Source organism: Pyrus communis, chromosome 7, assembly GCF_041283825.1.
Source record: "Pyrus communis isolate YQ-2024b chromosome 7, ASM4128382v1, whole genome shotgun sequence".
NCBI classification, from domain to species: Eukaryota; Viridiplantae; Streptophyta; class Magnoliopsida; order Rosales; family Rosaceae; genus Pyrus; species Pyrus communis.
This window is the reverse complement of record NC_142571.1, coordinates 7862945-7887771: the sequence shown is the minus strand read 5'-3', so window position 1 is coordinate 7887771 and position 24827 is coordinate 7862945. Positions and strand designations below refer to the sequence as shown.

At 35.8% G+C, this 24827-nt stretch overlaps 1 protein-coding gene and 2 pseudogenes across 2 annotated transcripts; 1 reads left to right on the top strand and 2 right to left on the bottom strand.

The window, feature by feature from the left end:
- The first annotated feature begins 8096 nt into the window (after positions 1 to 8096).
- Positions 8097 to 10464, top strand: LOC137734967 (uncharacterized). Its single transcript, XM_068474309.2, has 3 exons — positions 8097 to 8254; positions 9714 to 9790; positions 10078 to 10464. The coding sequence occupies exons 1-3, from the start codon at positions 8164 to 8166 to the stop codon at positions 10123 to 10125; spliced, it is 216 nt and encodes a 71-aa protein (XP_068330410.1). The 5' UTR covers positions 8097 to 8163; the 3' UTR covers positions 10126 to 10464.
- A 328-nt stretch (positions 10465 to 10792) lies between these two features.
- Positions 10793 to 14038, bottom strand: LOC137734212 (cytochrome P450 714C2-like; annotated as a pseudogene).
- A 5332-nt stretch (positions 14039 to 19370) lies between these two features.
- On the bottom strand, positions 19371 to 20959 carry LOC137733161 (cocaine synthase pseudogene; annotated as a pseudogene). Its single transcript, XR_015964164.1, has one exon. The product of XR_015964164.1 is annotated as a cocaine synthase pseudogene (transcript).
- Between the last annotated feature and the right edge of the window lie 3868 nt (positions 20960 to 24827).

Sequence of the window (24827 nt, the reverse complement as noted above, 5' to 3'; positions counted from 1 at the left end):
GAACTCAACCTTGGACTTGTCTGCATCGCTTCAATGTCGACCTCGAACTCGTCGGCTTTGCACAATTGACGGGATCTTTGTGAAACCAGTGGTGGGTGAGCCACTAGTGGGCTTGAAGGAGTATGGGAAGCGAAGAACGCACACTGGGGCCTGCTACGATGATGAATACATTGGCTGGATTAGGAAGACATCGACTTAGGGTCGCCGATCAGTGGTGTGTTCTGCGTCAAGGATAACAGCTTGGGATTGTTGATTTCATTTGGTTTTGATTTAAATTGGGTTTTCATTTCGAATTGGGTTTGATTTGATCTGAAATTGGCATTTAATTTGCCCAGTAATTATGAATTGGGAGTTGGCTTTTGACTGATATACAGGTGTGGAAGGATTTTCGAGAGAAAGGAAGAGATTGTTAGAAAAAAAAAAAAGGAAAAAGAGACTCAATAATAAAATAGTAATAGATATTAGATTAAATAGAATATTATTAGAATTTGTTATTCTCTAGCTTCTTAGTCCATAATGCACCAAACGCTTCATTAAGTCAGTTCAGTTAGTTTATTCTAAGCTAGTCCAGCTTAGTCCCTGAAGCTAGTTCAGTCCAAGATAGTCCGGTGCAACAAATGCACCTTAATAATCTCATGATATTTCTTTTTTCAATAATGTTGTAAAAATGCATGGTAAATATGGATGTCCACTATGTAGTAGGTAAAGGCTTAATGAGTGTAGTAGATGAAGACATTAAGTGAGTGTGGTATGTTTTGATTTAACATTTTGCCTATCCATTTGCCTATATAAGGAAGGCCAAAGTGTAAGAAGAGGAAACAACATCAAAGAGAGGAAGAAGAGATGAGAGAATAGAAAGGGTTATCTTTGTACTCCTATTATTCCAGACTCTCAATGAAAGCACCACTACTGTCCTGATGGCGTATTCCAGTCACACTGACTGTAGAGGAACCTCGCAAATATTGTGTCTTATTTATTTGTTCCACTGGACACATACCGACGATTTTACAATACGTTAGCAGCACGAAAAACTCTCGTGTTAATGGAAAGCACAATGCCACAAATTCAATGAAGCACTACCTACCTCTCACCTCTGTCAGCTGGAATCTCACAGATAAGAAAATATTTTCATTTCATCTTCAAATATTTGTACTACTGATTTTCTTGAAGCAACTATATATATTATTGTATGACTGTATATCATCCTTTGCAGAAGCAAAAGGGTACAGACTCAAAATTCGTAAAAAATCTGACAGCCATGTAAATAGCCTCCAAACTCCAACTTTCTGACGTCGGATTGAAATACTTTCTTCTTAAAAGTTGTTCATTCACCCAGTACCTATAACATATCAAATTTTCAGAAAATTCCAACGGTACGATCGTCGCAGATGTCTGAAAGACCAACCCAGTTTCCATTTCCGCAGAAAACTGGACAGCCACTTTATGAGTACCAAAACTCCATTTTTGATAGCTCAGATTGGAATTGGTTCTTTACAAAAGTTGTTCGGTATCCTCCTATCCATATCATACCAAAATTTGAACTAAATCTAACGGTTTGATCTTCTCATAAGTTGTAGATACTATTCTTGACTCCAAAATTTATGGGAACCGTTTCAATTTTTTCGAAACTCACTAGAGGAGAAACACAAATTGAGACTCATTGTTACTATCACTTCTTGGGTAACTAAAAAGACTTCAGAGCTGTAAAAATAAAATAAAATAAAAGGGATGAAACAAAAGCAAGTGGCGTACAAAGAAAAAGAAAAGAAAAAAATTGATGGAAACTTAATCATCACCCTTTTCTATTATTGCTTTATTTATGTGAATGGTGCTGGTTTAAAGCCCTTTCACAAGTTCCATTTACTTAAAAGCAATTTACTTACAGTGTGAGGAATCATCACCCTTTGCTTTAAGTTTTGATTTATTTATGTGAATAGTGCTGAATTAAAGCCCTTGTCACAAGCTTTATTTACCTAAAAGCAATTTATTTATCATGGCTGGAATTACTGCCTATTGCTTTAATTTATTTATTGTACTTCTTTCATTATGATGAGTATATACAAGACCTGAAGTTCCTTGATCAGATAAGAACCTGCAGCTTCTTGATCCTGATCTTATAAAATGATTGGACTCGAAGTTCCATCATGTAAACAGATCGGACATGAATTTCTTTCATCATCATCATACAAAAGATCGGGCATGAAGTCCCTTGATCCTCAAAATCGAACATGAATTTCCTTGATGGGTACCATAAGTTTGAAGTGCCACAGTGCCACAACTTAATTGTAATAAAGGCCATAAGAGTCTGTTGACCCTAAAAATTATCAAGCCTATATGGCGCGCAGGCCGAATAACTAATAAGCTAACTATGTCCTTCGGTTGATGCGGGGCGTGCCAAATCGTCGGCTGAGCTCGGCCGAGGAGTAAAATGTATTGATGTTGCATTGAGGGTGCTACTAACTTCTTAATCTTGTGATTGCAGCTAAGGAAGAAACATGTCTCGGCCTTCGAGTTCTAGAGCTTGAAGACAAGGCTGCTAGTTTTTCGAAGTTCAGGGATTGTCGGCGCTGGGTTTGGTCATAGTGATTATATTCATAAGAGTATAAGCATGCCGAATCGGTACCAAACTATATGGACACAAGTACTTAAAAGAGATGTGTGTCTTGATGGTGAATGTCGTTTGGCCCTCAGAATGCCGAACTCTAAAACTTACTTGTGAATATCCAATCATAAACAACTCGGCGTTCAAGGTGCCGAGTCCACTAACTTGTAACACATCACTTCGCCGAGAAAGCTAATGAGAGGACCTCTACCAACAAAGACTCAAAAATCCTTGTCAGCCGAAACTTGGATATGTAATCAGTCAGCCTCGACGTAGTGCTGTTTATCCAAACTGAAGATGTGTTGGCGGAAAAGGAAAATAAAAATCTCAAAGTTGTTGAGAGGTTTCACGTTGAGCGAGAGTTTACGCAGGCCAGTTTATGTGTTGAATTGGAGGGCTTATAATGATGCACCCCTTTCTTATTTATAACAGCCAATCTCGTCATGGCTGAACCAGAACTATACTTGGATTAAGATTCTTTATCCTAATCTAACCAAGTCTTGGCCAATCCTACCTTCATTAGGACTTTGAACCAAACTCTTTATCCGGCCACATTCATTTCTCAAATCTCAGCATCTTCATCCCATTGAGACTCCTTGTTATGCTAGGATTCGACTTTCCCATTAATCCATCTCATACTAGGACTCGGCCGATCCTAACCGAGCGGCTCATAATAACTAGAATTCGCGATGATTCTAGAATCACCCTACCAAGCTGAGAACAACTCCTAACTCAGCCCACTTATATTTTGGGCCCAAACAGAGTCTCAGTCCAAAGACTATTAAATAAGGACCAGAAGTTCCTTGATTCATGTAAATGATGATACAATCCATGTATATTTGCTAGAGAGTTTACATCTCAAAATTTTGATGATTATTGCATGTCATTAGGCATTAATGTTGAACACTATGTTCCTCATGTCCATACCCAAAATGGTTTAGCAGAAGCATTTTTTAAGCAGATGAAATTGATTACACGCGCTTTACTCATGAAAATGAAATTGCCATTTTCTACATATGGACATGCCATTTTACATGATGCAATATTAGTTCGGTTAAGACCTATTGCCAACCATTACTAATTCTCAGTACAACTTGTGTTTGGGCACCAGCTAAACATTACACATTTACGAGTTTTTGGTTATGTTATCTATGTGCCCATTGCGTTGCCACAATGTACTCAAATGAGGCATGAACGCAAACTGGGAATTTATGTTAGATTTGATTCACTATTTATCATTCAATATTTGAAACCGTTGACTGGGGATATGTTTACTGCGCAGTTTGCAAGCTGTTATTTTGATAAGATAGTTTTTCCTGCCGTTAGGGGGAGAAAAGACCATTCTAGAAGAACGACGAGAATAAAATACCATTCTAGAAGAACAACGAGAATTGTCATGGGATGTACTCACTTTGTCTTATTTTGATTCACGAAGCAATCAATGTAAAAGTGAAGTGAGAACAATTGTTCATCTTCAAAGTATCGCCAATCAAATGCCAGATGCATTTAATGATACAACGAAAGTGATAAAGTCACATATACTAGCTGTAGATGTGCCTGCAAGAATTGATGTCCCTATTGGACAAAATAAAGTGGCAGCAAATGATTTATCTGTTACACGCCTGAAGCGTGGCAGACCCTCAAACTCAAAAGATTCAGTCATTCGAAAGAAAAAGAATATAACACTACTAAACTATTGCATTCCTGAAGAATAACTGTTGCATGCCAGAAGCATGACAGTTGCCACATGGATACATGTTCTAGAAAGGATAATCCGCGGACATGGGAATGTTGATGTCTCATGCATTAAGCATGATAGACGTATGGGTTCCAATGACTCAACTCCCAAAAGTGGAGATTAAAATCCAAGCTCTATAACGCTCAAGAGGAGGCTATGATCCGCATTCTCTAAATTATGACTGTCCTAGAAGAGATAATGTAATTCCCTTAAAGAGTGCAATGGATATCCAAAGAAATGAAAAGTTTTTTATGCATGCGCATGCACATGAGAATATGAGATTACGGATTGATGATAACAAATGGTAATTTTGGTTTTTACAAGTAGCTACTAAATTCATCAATGAGTTGTGTTGACATTGAGTCCCATTCTTTTTTTCATCGATGAAAGAAAAAATTATTGGCCAAAAATGGAGAAAGGCAATTCCATAACAATATTGTAAGAACGTGGAAAAATGGACCTATATATTTGTATATAATACAAATAGCCAAAAGATGTTGAACCAATGAGGTTACATATGGGCATATGTAATACAGTGAAATACACCCACATGATATGACACATGGTTACTAGTTGAAACTTGAAATTGTACCCCTGTAAACGAGTTCATATGAATGGAGAATTATATACAAAGGGTTGTGAGATGCCCACATCATATCTCCATAAGTAAATTCCCTCAAGTATATATGGGAGCAAATTGCTCTGTATAAATTCCAAAGGAGAATGTGTCATGAAGTGTAAAAAAATCCTTGAAGAATTCAAATTGCTTGAAGTAAGCCTCGGATGGGTAGAACATAAATTATGTCCTCAATACCAATGGATGGTATAAATTGCCTTAGTGAGTACTTTCATTATGTTATTGTTGCAGCATACTAAAATCTTTTGCAAGAGTTGATGATATTAGATTGGAACTCCTGAAAAGTCTAGAAAGATTATAAAGTGTTGAAAGAAATATTGTCACGAGCTGCAGATCGAACAATATGCCAAGACGAATCTTATCCATGTTGTTTATGATATTAAAGAACCATATGGATTGAAGATTATGAGTTGAATACTCAAATGATTAACCAACATTTAGACACTAAGAAGGGTCATTTATCTTCGTGAGGGAAAAGATAAATTGATATTTGGTCCAGAAGTACCATATCTTAGTGAAGTATATACTTTATTGTATTTAGCACAACACTATTCTTATCCGTTAAAAGGTTCATTGATTTATATTCTTAGAACTAGAATATTTCATCGTTTCCTCATTTATTTATTGATTATGAAACCAGAAGTTTCCATGGTTTTTTATATCTAACAAGTTGGAATAAAAGTTTTCAGGCATAAGGGAGGAAATTTTTGTACATACATTACTTGGAAGAACCCTAGAAGGAGGAGGCACTTGAGATAGATCATGTGAAGCCTCAAGTACTTGGCAGAACCCCAGAAGGGGGAGGCATTGAAGATTGATCATGTGACACCTCAGTACTTGGCGGAACTCTAGGAAGAAGAGGCACCAGAGGTTGATTATTTGGAGCCTCAATACTTGGTAAAACTCCAAACGATGAAGGCAATTGGTGCCTTTGGAATAAAGCCACAAACCTTTGATGGTCACTTTGAATCCAACTTTCGGATTCCTGCAGTTGGTCGAGCTTTCTTTTCATGCTCGTTGAGTAATTATTTGCAAGCATGTGCAACTCTCTATTTTTGTGCTTAAGCCCTATGATCTCTTGTCTAAGACTTGCCATCTTAGCCATTAATGATTTGACTTGGCGAGTTTGAGCAAGTAGACGTTGGCCCATATTGGATATAGAGCTTGCACACTGAACACTGAAAGCCAGAGAGTCCTAAACAGCCAATTAATCGGACCGTTTTGAAAGTATCTTGTTATCCTTAGGAGTTAGAAGATTCCTAACTACCATTGTAGCGGTTATGTCATTCTTCATCACAGAGTCCCCAACTGTAAGAGGACCATTAGAGGATAAGAAGGATAAGTGACATATATTGTCTTGAGGAGACATGTTTGCATCTTCCATAACATTCAAATTGAAACAAAGGTCAGATGGGCAAGCTATTTTTAGAAATGATAAAGGAAAATGAGGTCAGATAAATTGAAATATCAGAAATGCAAAAAGGGGAAATTTCTACAGGTAGCAACTTTCCAAGCGTAAATTTTGAACACAATTGATGCATCTATAAAGAAGAGGCAACATGGCCACTTGTTCAAAAATTGAAGAGGCACTGCTCTCCAAATTTCAAAAGCCAGATTTCCTGAATAAAGTTCATTGACACTTTTTAGACGCAATATCTGCTTTTCGGATATCACGGGCAACTTTATCAAAGATCTCTGACAAAGTCGAAACGCGTGAATTTTACAGTTCCAATTACACCACTGTTGCTGACAAGCGTAAAAGAATAGCACCACTACTTGCTTAAATCTCTATATATGTCAACTTTTGTCCTCTATGGCAAGGCAGACCTGTAAGAATGCCTAACTCTTCATCCTCTCTGAGAGTGTATTTTCAACGAAGCATCTCAAAATACTCAGTTTTCTTCCTATCCGAGAATACCTCTTCAACCAAGTCACTCAAAATGCTCAACTCATTTCCTCAACAAGAAAATAGTTTTTATCGAGAAGTTTTGCATCAATATCAAAACCTTCTACTGTTTTCTTCAAGAGCAAAAGTATCTCATATCATCAAGGTCGAAAGCAAAAGTATCTCATATCATGCTTTTTCCCTGTCTGCTCTTACATGCAAGACAAGGAGAAAGAAAACAATCAATCAGAACCTGAAATCAAACTTCCAGTCAAGAACCGACTGCCTAGGACATTTCCCTTATTGCTTACCTTGCATTGCTCTCAAGTAGTCATCTTTAACTGTTGTTAGATCTCAGATTTCCTCAGCAAATACCTCAGAATAGATGATATGATGTTGGCTCTTTACATTGAAGATGCCAAGCATGGATGAGTCGCTGATAATCGATGTTTTGAAGGATCATTCAAAGGCAAAGGTTGAGCACCACTTCTACTATGCAGGAGACCAAAACAGAAGGATCAATGATGAGCCCACAAAAGTTCAAGTATTACATTGACATGGATCAACCTAAAGAATTTGAAGTCAAGGGGAGATATTCATCAGGGGAAGCATCCAAAACAGATCAAGATCTTAACGAGGCAACCATTGTTTACATATGGTCATCCAAGGAGGAATGTTGTAAAAATGCATGGTAAATATGGATGTCCACTATGTAGTAGGTAAAGGCTTAGGGGGTGTAGTAGGTAAAGGCTTAATGGGTGTAGTAGGTGAAGACATTAAATGAGTGTGGTAGGTTTTGATTTAACATCTTGTCTATCCATTTGCCTATATAAGGAAGGCCAAAGTGGAAGAAGAGAAAACAACATCCAAGAGAGGAAGAAGAGAGGAAGCAGAGAATAGAGAAAGTTTCATATTATTCTAGACTCTCAATGAAAGCACCACTGATGCTATGATAACGTATTCCAATTACACTAATTGTAGAGGAACCTCTTAAATATTGTGTCTTATTTCATTTATTCTACTGCACACATACTGCCGATTTTATAACAAATAGAGTAATACTTGTACTTGGTACTGATCAGGCAATATCCAATTTGCCAACGCAATAATATTTGAAGCCATGTATTTTTAACAAAAAAAAAAGTTTGATTAAATAATTTAAATGGCTCAAAAGGAAATATGAAAAGATGAAGGGCTTCAAAAAGTGAATTACACGAGGGGTAACGTGAATTACAAGAGGGGTAATTGTGAATGAACTCAATTGAGGGAGACAGACACACAGAATAGAACTAGAAACAGCAATGGCATCGGGAGCGTCAACACCGCCGTATCCAAGCGCTGCTAGAATCTCCGATTCTCAGTGTTATCCTCAGTACACCGCCTCTTTAAAGTGTATACTACTTCCAACCCTTTCGTTGTTTTCTTCCGTTTTACTTCCGTTTTCCTCTCAAATTTAACCTTTTTGTTAACTTTTCTTGATTACCCCCAATTATTATCAGTTAACTTTGTTTTAAACTCCAATTTTCATTTGGGATGGGGTTGTTAATTAAAGCTTAATTTTGAGTTTTGAGGCTCAAATTTGTTTATGGTATCCGATTTGCTTGTTAGGGTTTGTGAAGTTTTGCGGAGTTTGTTTCAAAAGTTAATATTTTTATTTGTGACAGTAAATCTGGGTTTAGATTGCAATTCATGTAGGAAGGTGCAGCATAAAATTTAACACTTGACAGGTTATTTTGGTCAGACACTTCAATTTCTATTGGTGGAAAATTGTATAAAGGTGTTAGAATTATGAATTTTTTTATAAATTTGAGAGCACAGAAATACCCATGATTAGTTTAGATGAATTATCTATATTATATTTGCATATTCATTTTTAAGAACTGCATTGCTCGACAAGTCTAGTGGTGAATCATTTGGTTTGTACAACTGCCGAAGTGGAGAAAATTCTTAAATTCGGTGTGCCCACTGGGTTAAGTGGAACCGTAAAATTTGCCACCATATTTTTTGAAATGCTATTTCGAACTGGATTGATGGTTAAATTGGAGAATTTAGGAATGAAGATTAGGGTCGATAATTAAGTTGATGCAGTTTTCCAGTAAGCTCTTCTAATTGCATCCCGTCCACTCTGGTATACTGGTCTCTCTGTAAGGTTATTCTTAATGTTGATAGTTGCTAGCTAAGGGCTGTTATTAGAGTTGGCTCATCGTACCAACTGACATGATGTCTCATTCTCGAGCTTATATTTTGTGTACCAGTATTAGCCTTTTGGCCAGGCATTTCTAAGACCAACTTGATTAACAAATTTTCCGCAGGATTTTTCATCCACGCGGTATTTAACTTATGTTTTATTGGACACCATAGAAGCATACATTATTAACTACTTTTGGATTAAGATAGTTTTCTTCTCTTAATCCTCCACGCGGTATTTAACTTATGTTTTGTCGATTACATTTTGTTGTCTTTTAAGTTAACCATCTTCTCTGTTTTTTGACATTTTTTTATTTTATTTCCCTCTAGTCGATTTCTTTCTTGGTTAGTTTTGATGTCTAGGTCCGATATCTTTCTCCTTTATCCTGTGGTAGTACTGAAGGGTATGTGTTGATATATGCACACCAAATTCCCATTTTATTTTATCAGATAATGATGGAGAAAGCTACACTTCTTAGTTTTTAGCTGGCAGCTGTACACAGATGTGCACTTAAGTATTAAGGACACACATTGGGATGGAAAGATGTTAGTGAGGGTTGGAACCAGTTTATTAATTATGTTGTTCATGAGTTTTACTTAGCTTTGCACACTCAAAATAAAGCTCAATTATTTGAAGTATTCATTTCTTTTGTAAACTTTGCAGGTCTGGAAGAAAATAACTCGGACAAGATCAAATGCCAAGAACATTTTGATATTTACAAAGAGTGCAAGAAAAAGGAGGTATTGACGCTTTTAGATACTTAATTCCTCTGTAGTCTATTGTTTATCGTACTTCGGAATTAAAGACTGGACATCCTATCTCATTGCTTGAATTGTTAAATAATTGTTTTCCATCATGCCTATGAGGTTCTTTGTGACAAGAAATATATCTAATTGGTTATTATATATTTCAATAATCTTATTGTTTGCCAACATACTCACCAACATTCTGAAGACAGAAGGCATCATCTGTTTATGTTGGTACACTGCTTGTTTCTTATATGGTTTACGTTTTTTTGTTGCAACAGAGGTTAGCTCGATTGGAGCGCAACAAGACTAGGTCACTTTTCTCTTGAAACTCTTTTTGGGATCTTCCGCTCGTATCATAAGGCACAAAAGTTATTTTTGAGCTCATTAGGAGTGGCATTAGATTTATAGAGTGCTATACTTGATACTGAGACAAATAATAGAACTGGCTCAATTCTTTGTTATTTAGAAGCTCAGAAGTTGCTTTTCATTTTGTGCCATTAGTGAAACGGTGACGAGTGATTTAGATTGTCTGCAAACAATGTTAGACTTGGTTTTCACTTCAAGTCTGGACAGTTGGTGTTTATTGTGTAGTATGTATCTCATCTTCATTGCAGAATTTTCACAAGAAAAGAAATAAAAAAACCAGCTTGATCATTGTAGCCAAATCTGATTTGTGAATTCGCGTGTATATTTGTTCGGCTACTCGTTCCACGTTTCATTGAGTAGCTTACCTGTGTATTATTCCCTGCTGTACGGGGATCATGTTCGGGCAATAATTGACGGAATCAATGGTTAGAATTCGTAGTATAGTAGCATAAACATTTTTACAGGCTGCCATGATAACTTCTTTCTATATATATATACACACAGCTATATATAGGGTAACGTTGTCTTTCCGGCTATTTGATATTTGACATTATAGTGAGAATTTCTTATATGTTTGTGCAGATTAGTGCCTCTTCGAAGTTTTACATTCTAATAAAATCGCTATCATTTCACCTCAAAAAAGAAAAAAAGAATAGTGCTCGAGTAGAGGCGTTAGAGCCGCCCTGATATTTGCTAGTAATGGATGGTAATTTATGCAAACCTTTATAATCATGGAGAAGCATGAGTTGGATACAAGAAATCCAGCATATGGAACATTATTTTCAGACACAGAAGACATCCAACATATGAGCCCTAAAGCTTCTCAAACTTCAGAGTCACACTCGTTGCGTGGAGAATTATGCCATGCTCAGGCTCAACGACCATGGTATAAACTGGCGAACGCCGGTATGTTGGCGAGAGGGAGAAACTGAACTTTGACAGAATCAAAGCAAGCATCACCTTAAGTTCTATCATCGCCAAGTGTCGGCCAACACAGATACGAGGACCATTTCCAAATGGCATGTAAGCTTGTGAAGACTGGCAAGCCGCCAGAATTCCGTTGGCAAATCTTTCTGGGTTGAACTGATGTGCGTTCAGCCCCCATAAATCTGGGTTCTGGTGTAAAAAGGGGACTCGTATTTGAAGTTGCACCCCCTTTGGAATCACAACGTTTTTGAGTGTGACAGTTTCAAGGGCCTCTCTTGTTACAAAGACTGCCGGTGCATAAAGACGCAGTACCTCCTTAATCACCATTTTTAGCTGCACAAAAATGCAAGACGGTAAGGCAGTACCTCCTTAATCACCATTTTTAGCTGCACAAAAATGCAAGACGGTAAGGCTCTCACATCCTTGTGTATTGTGGAATGCACTATCTGTTTGGTGACATACCACTTTCATTTTTCGAAGCGTCTCATTGTTTAGCGGTTTATCTCCACAGATTTCAAGCACCTCAGCACGAACACGAGCTTGCCAATCTGGATGTGCAGCTAGTAACATCAAGCTCCATGACGCAGTACTGGCAATGGTCTCATGGCCAGCAAAGAAAAAAGTCGTGCAGTTATCAACAATGAACTTATTGTGTGCTAGGCCATTGTAATCAGCAGAACTTTTGGCGCCCTCTAGAATCATTTGCAGCAAATCTTTCTCATTCAAAGCTTCGACGCGTTGTTTTACTAGTTTTAAAATTATTGACTCAACTTCTTTCTCTAATCTCCAAATTTCTCTATTGTCTTTGGTAGGCAACAATCTATCACCATGGTGTAAGAAGAAATCAAAGTTAGGTAGAGAGCTAAGCATAACTAATGAGCAGTCTGACAACCATTTCGTTTTTAGTTTTTAGTTATTTATTTATTTTAATTGAAATCTTGTTTGGTAACTATTTTCAGTTCTGCTTTCTTGATTTTTCAGAATTTTGCCTTGAATTTTCACTTTTTGGTAGTTTCCAAATAAGATTTTAGTATTTAATTTTCAAAAAAGTGAAAACTAGAAACTAAATATTGAAAACGAAATGGTTATCAAATGGCCTTTTGAGTTTTCACTTTTTGGTTTTCAGTTTTTTTTTTTTTTTTTTTTTTTAAACTGAAAGTATTTACTAAACAATATTTTAGTTTTCAGAAGAGGGAAAACTCAAAACCAAAAACTAAAAAGTAAAAACTGAAAATTGAAAACGAAATGGTTATCAAATGACTTTTAAGCAAACATGTTATGAAATATTGTACCTAAAACCAGGAATTCCCATCATTCCCTTATTCACAACTTTCTTCAGAGCCCTAAATTTTACGAAAATTTCTTCTCCTTCATGGTAACTGCTCCGAAAACAAGCTCTTGCGATTATATCTGCGGATAAGTTTCTCAAATTCTGATCCACCCTAATTTCTGCAAGTCCTCCCTTACTTTCGATTTCTGATCAACTATTACGTCCATCATGCCCTTAGAAAAAGAGTTGCACGATTATTTGTATTTGAATTGAAGGCATTAAAAGTAGATGCTTTAAAACGTTTCGTAAATAAAATTCGAACTTCATTCACGGTTAAAGATGATTTAGAGCAAGGGACTTTTAGCTCAAGTAGTAAGAGTTAAAAGCATTTGCTTTTGTCCTTGAGGTCAAGGATGGAGGCAGCTACGGCCAACTTGGGGCAGCTGCCCCATTGAAGTTTCGTCACAATGCTTATATAACTTGAATTTATTGTATTTAAATACTTTAACATTAATTGAAAATTTTAATTAATATGTATGAAAAACTATAATTGTGAAAAGATGTCTACAAGTTGGCTTAATGAAATTTGAGAAGAAAAAGAAAGGCAATGAAATTATAGAAGAAATTCTTCTAGCATGATTTTCTTCTCCCTCAAGTATAACTGAAGGTTAAGGTCGCCCCCCACTAAAGAAAGTTTCTAACTCCGTCCCTGCTTGAGGTCTTTGGTTTAAATCTCCTCTCCACCAATATCGCTTGTATATATATATAAAAAATGATGTCCAGCATTTTGATAGTTTAAAATATACCTTTACCTTATCAAGGTATAGCTCGAGAGCAATGATTTTCCCTTGATGTGCCCAAATTATGCCATTCGATGATAAAAGGCCCTGCCAGAAAAGTGGCCCCCCGATCGTCGAAGTTAATGAAGACTTGCCTAAGTTTAAGGACTTGCAGAAGCCGATTTCCTTCAGCACTTCTACATCTGTTATGCATAATTGCTGTTTGTGTGCGAGTCCACACACATATATTTGCCCTGCAACAAACACCTTACACTAAATCAGTATCTTTGACGCCGAAGGAGATGAAATGGAGCCCAATAGTTCCTTCCTGACACCAAGTTTGAACAATTATTGTTTTTATCAATATATGTTTCTTAAAGTTTAATCATGAACAACTATTGCAATGAATATTTGAGTTGTTTGTGTGATACTTTTTCTTTCCTGATGAAGCATCATCTTAACAAGGAATAAGCAAATTAAGCCAACTAGCTCTTCGTCCAGAAAGATTTCTCGTTTCAATGTTAAAAAGTAGGTTAGATAAGCAACAGAGCGCTTACCGTATTCGTTTCACCACTGCTCTATTTAGGGGAAGAGTTTTGAGGGCCATTCATGGGAAATACAAGAAGCGACATCAACATCACAACTAGTCCTTGTTTCTGTCGACGACTGGGTCTTGTGTTGGATGAGGCTCTTTCTCATTGCAGGGAGGTTTCCCAAGAGAAATGAAGGAGGAGGCCCTTCAATTCCTTGCTTTTGGAGCTTTGACCTTAGCCGTTTAGGCCTCAAAACTACAAGTTCAAAAAGATGTAGGAGCCATACCAAAAACCCACCTAGATATACTGAGTGCAATATCAACTTATTTGCTGCTACCGCAGCAGCTACCTCATCTCCCGCCATTTGATTTGTGGGAGTAGGGGTGGGTTTGAAAAACCTAAAACCGAAAAAAATCAGACCGAAAACCAAACCAAATCGAAACGAATCTGGTTGGTTCAGTTTGGGTTTTTGAGGTCCGAAAACCGAATTGGATTGAACCTAACCAATATATATTTAATTATTTTTTATAATTTTTAATTATAAAAATTATAGAATTTCTCAAAATTTCCCGAAATTCGGTTGGCATGAGGGTTCGAACCCCTCCAGCTCAAAAAGCTTCGCTCAACCCAACTTGGCAACATGTTTTGTTTAGTTATGATTGTACAACTAAACTATTTATAAAGATTGAAAGCCTTAGCCAATAGGGATGCAACTTGGGGTGGGCCAACCTGAACCTGCCCATGTTCAACCCGATTTTAAACCCGAACAAGTGGGTTTTTTTTAGTTATAACCCACCCGAACCCAATCCGATTTCAACCCGTTCATTGATTGGGTTGGGTTAGATTGATCATTTGTCCAACTCGACCCAACCCGATTAACCAAACCCAATTTGGTTGAGCTATGCAACATGCTTCTCAATGACCCTTGCACCTTTGTGGAGGATTCACCAGTGACTTTTGATGGATTATGATAGAAAAGTGCATGGAGTTGCAGAAAGCAATTGTTTTTCCGGCAGCCACACTTTGATTTTTCTGCAGGAGCTTCGAAGGACAAGACTTGAGTTGGGTATTAGCTTTAGACAATGAAGTGTTCCTCTTTTTTTTTTTTTTTTTTTTTTTTTTTTTTTTTTTTTTTTTTTTTTTTTTTTTTTTTTTTTTGGTTTTTGGGTACTAACTTTGGTATTTCTTGTATTTTAATTCAAAATTTGCACGTGATGTGATATATAATAGCACACAAATTAAAACCTTATGATTGTAGCATATGAAAGTAGGGATCGTTTAAGCCGAGGATTAGAAGGGATGCTAATCTACTCAATTTAGACTCAATTACACTTAAGTAGACTCAAAAACAGAAAACTAAACTTATATGACTCAAAACAAACTAAATAGACTCAAAACACCAAACTAAGTTAAATTGACTCAAAACAGGTCATAGAAAGTGATTTGGACGGAAATTGAACTAAAAAGACTCAAAAGACTTAATATGGATATATTCTGACGAATTGAAACAAAACTAACACAAATAAAAACAAAAGGGTTATTTTGACGAATTTTGACCTTAACTTAACTCTAAACACTAATAGAACTAAACTTAAACATATTCTAACTAAGTTAAAATACTAAATATTAAAGGGGGATTGATTTTGACGAAATTAACTAAACTAGGCAGATTGCAAAACTAAACAGGTTAGACACTAAATTGGTTGAATTAAAGGTGAAAGACTAGTTAGAGGGTCCTTCTACACACATGACATATGCATACAAACCAATTTCCAGTTATTATTCCTTTAGCCTATGAATGACAACGTCCCAAGTTAATTGCATCGCCCAACCAGCCATCAGATTTTCTTTATTTCATTGAATTGAATGAATACGCATTACAATCAAATTATCTTTCTCAAGTTCACTATATGAAACGCATAATAAAGATCCATATCAAAAGTCATTAAGTTTTATAAAAATCATAAGCATTGACAAAGCATTCATCACTATGAAACGCATGAGACTCCTACCAAGGATTCACTTAACACAATGATGACTAGTGACTTCCACTACTTGTGAATATAAACAAATAACTATTACGTGAAACTCCCTTATATTCTAGCATCAAATTCATGCATGCAAACCAAGTATCGATCCTCAGTCAACATACATAAACAAGTTTTAATAACTCAGATAAGCAAATCACATTCAAGACTCAAGAAACAATAACTGGATGTAATCAATTCATATAAAACATATAATCTTGGCTTTGAATTCAACTCCAACTATAAAGAAATTAGTTCCTCATGTTTGCAAAACAAAGATAATTAAACTGAAACATTGAAAACAAAGATAGAATACACCTAGAAACACTCCAAGTGGCTCCTCCTTCCTTCCTTGCTGCGGCACAATGGGGATTTTCTGAATTTAGGCTCTTGAGGTGTGGTGTGAAATTGTGGTAGAGGGTGGTGCTTATGAGTGTTGCGGCATAATGTATATATAGGGTGAAGGGAAGGCATGAAATTGGGCTGAAAAGGAGAGGAATTAGGACTCCAAATCACCAAAGAACAATGACACTTTCAATCAGATTCCATGGAGGACAAGGAATGGTCCTTGTGGCAGATTCTAGAACTTCTAAAAGGATTACATGTGGCATAAACTTAGGGCACGAAAATAGGGCTTCTAGAACCTGATATTTAGGTGATTTAATGTGAAAATGAGTCCTCTTTGTAGTTGGTATTAAGGTAGCAAAAGATTAGGATAGGATAAGATAGGATAAGGTTTGGATAAGATAAGATAAGATTGGATAATGTTCCATGTTTCTTGCTCTTTCCTTATCTTCTTTGTCTTGAACTTGTTTCTCCAGATTTGTAGCATGTTCCTAGCCTCTTTTGACTTCAAATTTGTCCATCCACCTTGCTCCATATGCAAGCTATCTATTCCATGCCCAAAACTGCTCCAAATGGCTCCAAAATGTACTTTCTTGTCAACTTTGCTATTAGGACCTACAAACACACGAAAATAGCTTAAAACACTATAATAAATGAAAACTAACTATGTAAATGCAAGAAAACAAGCTAACTAAGTCACATAAATATGCTCCTATCAGCATGAACTCGATTAAAACTTGAAAAAGTTGGGCAACCCGAAACCAACCCAAGTAAACCCGAACCCCGATTAAACCCGAACCTAAATGAACCCAATTAAAACCCAACCTAAACCCGAACCCGAATTGTAAAAATTGGGTTAGGGTTGGGTTGACCTTCTAAGCCGCCCGAGTTGCACCCCTAGCCACTAGCAATAGTAGCTGTACTTTCATTCCCCTCTTCTCTTTCTCGTCCCCTGTCGCCATACTCCCTTCGTGTCCTTGCCTCCAATTTCTCCATTCTTCTCTATAACCCGCATCCAGCCTTCATCCTGACAGCCCACTCTCGTCGTCTCTCTGTCTCGCCGTCTTGACAGCCTACCCACATCCCTGCGACATCTAAGTTATAATTTCTTCACGATTGGTCGCTTCGTTTCTCAATCTTCTCACTCTAGGCTATGATCCCCAGTCTCTCTTATTTATTTTGTTGATTTATGAGTTTTTTTTAGGGTAAATTCAAGAGAGGGAGACTGAAATTTTGGTGTAAATTTATGGGTTGTTGTTTTGGTTCGTATTGCAAATTTGTTCAATTTTTGTGTTGTGGGTTTGTTAGTTATTTGAATTTTAGATGAATGAATGTAATTATTGCTGTGAGTTGTGGATTAAGATAGTAGTTTGATCAATTATGTGTTTGTGTTGCTCTTTGTGTTGCTCTTGTTTTGGTTCGTATTGCAAATTTGTTCAATTTTTTTTCATGATTTTATTTATTTTTTATTTTTATATTAATACCGCACATTTTTTTTTGGACATATGGTGGAGGAGAGGTTTTTTCTTTATACTGGACACGTTCTGGTCCTTCTGGACCCTCTGGATTTCGTAAATGAATAATTGGATTGCTCATAGCGGTTATAGTTAGAAACTAATATATGTTTATACACGAAGTTTGTGAAATTTATTATTTTTTATTTTAAAATTGAAGGATAAAAGAAGAGAGAGCATAAGAGTGGGGGAGAGAGAAACGGGTTTAATTTTGTTATTTTAATGTTTTTTAAATTAAAGATGTTAATATTATTTGTAGATGATACTTCAACAAAAAAAAAAAAAAAACAAAATTTTAGTTTGTGATATTACATTATTGTTCTTAATTTTTTTTTTTTTTTTTTTGTGATAGATAACTAATTATCTTTTCATTTTCTTTTAGTTGACAAAAAGAGTTCTATTAATATATAGTTTAGATTAGAAAGAATTTTTATTATAAATGATCATTGAAATTGACCCACACTATTAAGATAATTTCTGAAATTAAAAATCAATCAATATCTTTCATCTGTTTGAATTCTATTAAAAAATTCGTTACTATTCTGATGTGGCACATTACAAGCTCCCACTCAAATATTATAATGACATGTGGATTAGAAAATCAAATTAATTTTTTTAATTTAGCCCTTACACTCCTACCTCTCCTCCTCTTCTCCTTTTCGTGTTTCCATCAATAAAGAAGACAACCATAAAAAAGAGCGAATTGAGCGATTCCAACCGCAATCTCATGAGGTTCGGCTTTGGGTTTCCTTCCCCGATTGCGAAAAATAAGAGGGGATGGTTGCTTGAACTGATCTCCCTCGCCAAAGATTCTCGCATTTCAGGAATACTCCCTTTCTTTTTCTGCAATTTTTCTGTCCTGGTCCTTCGAGAAAGTCGATTTTTCGCCAAATATGCAATTGAATTTTGTTGTGAATCCACAATATAATTTAGGTTCTGGGTCCCTCAGCACCTTGGCGCATTCCTTCTGCGTACCACGAAAACGGGACCTAAGGCAGTTCTTTATTGGATAAATTACATTTTTAGGAAATTAACGAAAAATGTTTGAAAACTTTGAGTTTTAATGTTAAGGACAAAATAAAAAGTAAAGTGAATAGTAACATGATTGACTTTTTAGTATAAAAATGTGATTTTTCGTTAAAGTGAACAGTACTGTAAGTTTTTTGTTAAAACTCCCATTCTACCTCAATTTTGAGTTACATAATAAACTCATACTTTAATGCTTTGAACATTATAATGTCCTACATTAATTTAGAGTTTCATTATAGTATCATACATCCGTTAGCCAATCCATCAAATTGATTGATGTGTCAATGTAAAACCCATATTTTTGCTGATGGGGATTTATTTTCAGACACAGTAGAAATCTAACATATAACCCAAAAGCTTCTCAAACTTCACAGATTCACACTCCCGTTGCGTGGAGAATCATGCCATGCTCAGGCTCAATGACCATGGTATAAACTGGAGAATGCGGGTATGTTGGCGAGAGGGAGAAACTGAACTTTGACAGAATCAAAGAAAGCATCACCTTAAGTTCTATCATGGCTAAGTGTCGGCCAACACAGAAACGAGGACCGTTTCCAAATGGAAGCTTGTGAAGACTGGCAAGCCGAATGAATTCCATTGGCAAATCTTTCTGGGTTGAACTTATGTGCGTCTGGCCCCCATAAATTTACAGATGACTTATAAGGAATTTATCGTTGGCTTATCTAACATCTATTCTAACAAAATATATTGTTTGACCTAAAAAACAAAAAAAAATGAAGCAGATTGAACCTTGATTGGTTGTGCTTGCTATAATACTCCAAACTTAAAAATAGACCAAATTCCTAAAGAGCAAAATAAATAGACCAAATTCCTAAAGAGCAAAATTTATATCCTCGCCATGGTCCTTGGAAAACCCTGGACCAACCCGGAATGGCCAATGCTGGGGTTGACAGAACAAAATGCAAGAAGCTCTTGATCAGACTCAAATATGGCCATTTCTTTTTCATCCAGGGTCACCCAAGCTTCGATACCATCTTGCTCTTTTGTGGCAACCAAAACAATTATGTTCTTGAGGACAGTTACGCTGGTGACCCACGCAGGTTTCTCCCATCCAAAATCTATTTCATACAGAGGAAGCTGGCACAAACTTGTGGTTTTATAAACATTTACGATGTTATTGCTATTAAAAATATCAGCACTCTCTCTTAGAGACTCAGATACCACTAAGAATCCATTCTCACCTTTAAATCCGCTGGCCTTCTCATTGCGAAATTCTGTCATTCCTTGCGTCATTTTGCTCACCAAATCGTGTAATTCAGTCTCATTTTCTTTTAACAACACTGGAATTGACCAAAACCAATTCCCCATGACATTTTCTGATATCTCCGGGATGATTCTTTTGCGGAAGCTCACCATTTGGGACACCACCGTTGGCTTGATCGAACTCTCAGGCTTGCACTGACGAGAAGCAGCAATAGAACATCTCAAAATCATAGCCAAAACAAGTTGTATGGTTGATGGGATGAAGGTTTGGACAACACTTCCAATTTTTGTCTTGAGACTGACTACCTTCGAGACATCGAATACAAACCTTCTTGCAACTAAACTTTGACTCTGGATTTCCAAGGATCCCTTGATGGACGGCAAGGATAGCTCTCTAGGCGGCAACAAAGACCCTCCAATAAACTCCGGCGGAACCAATTGCTGTCCGAGGGCTCCATCATCACGATTTATCGCTGCCCATGCTTGCACGAACGTGAGGACTGATGCTGCATCTGCAATCTTGTGCGAAGGGGACACAGCAACAACAATTCCTCCACAGTTGAAAATGCTGATTTGAACCAGCAAAAGTGTAGATCCCAAAGCTACGTTGGCAGTTTCAGGATCATTTAGGGCCTTTAAGCGGTCGAGTAACTCGGGATTGGGTTGTCTGAGAAGGTCTGAAAGCTGGCAGTTAACTCGGGCTTCCAGAAAATGAGCCCCTTCATCATTGCACTCAACTAACGCCGGGCTTTTGAGTTGGCCAGCCATTGGATAGAAATGAACTAGAGTTTTGGATAGAGAATCTTGCAAGCGTTTAGATTTTCTTGCAGTACTCTCTGAAGGTTTGGAAGCAAAATCCGAAGCATTGTGGTTTGGGAAGAACCATAGGATGGTTCCATACAAAGTAGAAGGCATAAGTTGGTCCACAAGAGAGAGGTTAAGAATTCTATTGTGAGGAGGAGTTGGAGATGATGGTTTGATGGTCTTTCTTGAGGTTATTTCCACCAGTGAATTGATATCACAACTACTGAGTACTGTACCATGTCGAATTGCCATTTTTGATCGAGTTGGAGATGAGGGTTTGAGGGGATTGGTGGTCTAGATTAAGGTAGAAAATTAATTAGGAGGAAGTCGTTTGTCAGAGCGATCTGGGAGAATCTATAGAAACCGAAGAGATTGTTTAACATCCACCGACCATTTTTTTTCCTTTAATATTTCCCCTCTTGTAGGAAAAATTTTTCGTTATGACCGAAACACAGGTGGTAAGAAAATTTATTTTTTATATAAGTGGTGAGAAAATTTATTTTTTAAGTTATTAACATTTTAACACACATATCCCACCATTTATATGCTGACACGTGATGTAGCATCCTATGTTCCGATTACACCAAAAAATCTCTCACATTATAGATAGAGTGCGCAAGTATTGATTAAGTAATGTTCATTAACTAGGAAAAAAAAAAAATAGACCAAAAATATAAACTAGAAACAAGCATCTGACGGTTGGATTTGTAATCGTTTTAGGCTCTTGCAAGCAAATGTTGACCCCAGTTTAATCAGCAAAATTGCACGTCATCTTCACATCATATAGCGTTAATAGAACTTTATATGGCTGAATATTTCATTACCCTTAGATCAACTCTAATGATAGGCTAAAAGCCAAATTACCCCCACAAAATTTTCCCCCAAACCCTCTCCAACCCAAGGGGAAATTTTGGGCTAAATGTTAAATGCTAAACCAATGCCAAATTCCCCCCAAAATTTAGCCCAGAAATCGGAGTGGACTCCACCCAATATTTATCGGAATTTAAATTTTTTTAGATTAAAATGTTCATAAAATTAATTTACGATATTCTATATATATATATATTTTTTTTTTTTTAAATTTAATTTAACAAAAAAAAAGCCTAAGTTCATTCTTTAATAATCTTGGGCTAAAATTTTAAGCTAAAACGGTTGGAGCAGAAAAACTGTTCCTAGGCTAAAAGTTAAATTTTTCGGGCTAAAAAATTTGGTTTTTAGTCCAACCATTGGAGATGGTCTTATTAATTCTTTAGGATTTACAATATATAGGCACATATTCTTTAATCTATAAGAAAAGATATAGAATGATTACAATTTAATATGGACAAATCCTACTCCTGGTGAAAAAGGACTTCTGAAATATTTACAATTTATTACTTAAGTCAACACTCTCCTCATGTTGGTGCATAGATATCTTACATGTCCAACTTGACAAGTAAGTCATTAAACACTCTACTACACATTGCATGAGTAAGAACATCAACAAGTTGTTTCTCTTAATTTATGAATGGAACCGACACAATTTCCTCTCAAGATTCTCCATAATCATCAAAGCATCTATCTATCACGCCCTACAAGAGTATCTGCTATTTCTCTTGCAAACTATTGACACATAACAATTTCATTGCTTCTTTTGGTTTGAAACCAAGACATTGCAAAATTTTACGTAATCAAGGGAGTTCACACATTCCTTGTGCCATGCCCCTATATTTAGCCTCGGCAGAAGACCTTGACATCATTTTTTGTTTCTTAATACCCCATGTAACCAAGTTACCTCCAACAAGCGCAGTGCCATACCCCTATATTTAGCCACAACAGAAGACCTTGTGCCATATCCCTATCATACTCATTTTTTATTTATTACTTTGTTTATTGATATATGTGTTTGATGCATATGAATATTATCTAATTGATTGAATTTACATGCAAATTATGAGTATAATGATTTTTATTATCCTACAACTAGAGCCGTAGATTATGATGATAACTGTTTCGTAGTGATTTGAAAGCCCCAATAATTCTGTTTTTTCTGTCATTGACTTCCTGGGCAAGGCTAACCCCTGCCCTACGTTGATTGCTTCAAATAGAAGTTGAACCTTCTATACGCCATTGCATCTTCTAGGGTTATCAGACGCATAAGTCAACAAAGAGATTTTCTGGAATCATATTTTGTAGATTTTTTTATTTTTATTTTTATTCTTTTTTTATTTTTTTTTAATTTTGCTCATGGCACCACTACTGATAATAGTACATGACAGGAAGGCATCAATCATCATGGGATTTTTTTTAATTTTTATTCTGTCATCTCCATCGCCTCTGTCTTTCATAAGGAATAATCTGCACTGGTTTTATCCCTTCTCTTAAAGGCGGAGGCAGTAACAAGTGGGATCTAGTACAGAGGGAATTTTAGTTGTTTAATGTTAAAAATATTAATAATTTAGACTATTTTATTATTTTTAACCGTTATAACCTATCCTATAAGTAAATTTTTTGAAATATAAGACTACTTTTTAGAAAAAGTAAGAGTTGATAACTATTAAAAAAATATTTATTTTAATAAATATCAAAATTTAATAATTTATATTTCCAATCAGACATACACATCTCTAGTTTATAGGTTTATAGGTCTTTTTATTTGATTAGTTTCTAGAAAGTAGTCTATAGTGATTAGTTTAAGTTTCTAGGGGTAGTCATCCGGTTTTAAAAAGTAGGTTTAATATTTTATTATTTTTGGTTTCTTAGGAGTACTTTCTTAATTTATTTTTTACTTTTGGGGTACAACAGTGGCCTTTTTTCATTTTTCAAAAGGCTTTCTTCTTGTTTGTAGTTCATATAAATCAAGCATACAAGCGAGAAAGTTTATTGTTTTTTCTCATAAATAGGTAAGTTTTTGGCCACTTTGTTCTTAAGTCTTGATGGTTTTATTTGTTTATTGCTTTAATTTTAAGAGTTTGTACTTTAAAAATTCAGTTTCAAGTTTAATATATTTTTTCTGATAATCTGATAGATTTCTTAGAAATATAATTTATTATATAAACTTGTATTATTGTTGTTCAATTTGTTAGGTTAACGTTAATGAAGAAGTTAAGAACTATTGATTCATTCTTTAAAAAAAAAGATGATGGTGATAAATTAGAGAGTGACATACCTTCTGAATAGGTACTTTTTCAATTTGTTAGGTTACGTTCAATTTCATTAAGGATCAAAGGGCACAACTTGAATATGTATTTTTTCTTTTATTTGTTAAGTTGTTATGACAAGATTGATGATGTATATTTCTTTCTACTATAAGTTGCAACTTCAAATGTTTTCTTTGTTAAATCTAGTTGAAACTTGCTTTATTCATAGTTAAATTTCTTACTTTAAATTATTGCTTTCAAGCTTGTTATTGTGTAACTTTATGTAAGTAACAAAAAAATTTAACCATTTGATCTCATAGTATTAATTTAGTTTTAGCCCACCCACCAAATAATTCTTGACTCTGCTATTGCCTTCTCTATCCTTTTTTTTCGATCCCATATCATGGGATTTGGAATCAAAGGCATCAACTATCATCAAAATCAAGGGCATGAATTTAAACAACGTAAGAAAATGGTAGCAGCGACCATGGAAGGGATAAAACGCACATGAGATGGGAGATCAGTTAAATTAGGGTAGAGAATAAATGAATGTGGAAGGGAGATGGAGAGTTGTTTTATTTCTTTCTCATAATAATTTAATTGTAATTTATGTTTACTTATTTCCATGTCATTGCCACATCACCTACTAATTTAATGATTATCATGTTAACTTTTAATTATGACCAGTAGACGTAAAAGGATTCAAGAGCTAAACCCGTAGAATGTGGTAACTGTTTCGTAGTGATTTGAATACCCCAATAATTGTAGTTTTTCTGTCATCGACTTTCTGGGCAAGGCTAATCCCTGCCCCTCGTTGACTGCATCAAATAGAAGTTGAACCTTTTATCTGCCACTGCACTTTCTAGATTTATCAGACGCATAGATTGATTTATCAAAGCAGTTTTTGTAATAGGATTTTTGCAGGATACTTATAACAAGGTTTATTTATTTATTTATTTTTTTTTTTTTTGCAGTTAATAAAAAAAAGAATTTCCAACCGTAGAAAATTGTTTGGTTATTTAATCACTAATATAGTTGCAAAGAACTATATATATAGGAGAAATCAGGTTCTCATCCCTCTTTCTTCTATT

Coding starts and splice junctions, on each gene's coding strand:
- LOC137734967 (XM_068474309.2), top strand. CDS start 8,164: ATGGCATCGGGAGCGTCAACACCGCCGTATCCAAGCGCTGCTAGAATC. Junction 8,255..9,713: donor GTACACCGCCTCTTTAAAGT/GTATACTACTTC, acceptor TAAACTTTGCAG/GTCTGGAAGAAAATAACTCG. Junction 9,791..10,077: donor AAGAGTGCAAGAAAAAGGAG/GTATTGACGCTT, acceptor TTGTTGCAACAG/AGGTTAGCTCGATTGGAGCG.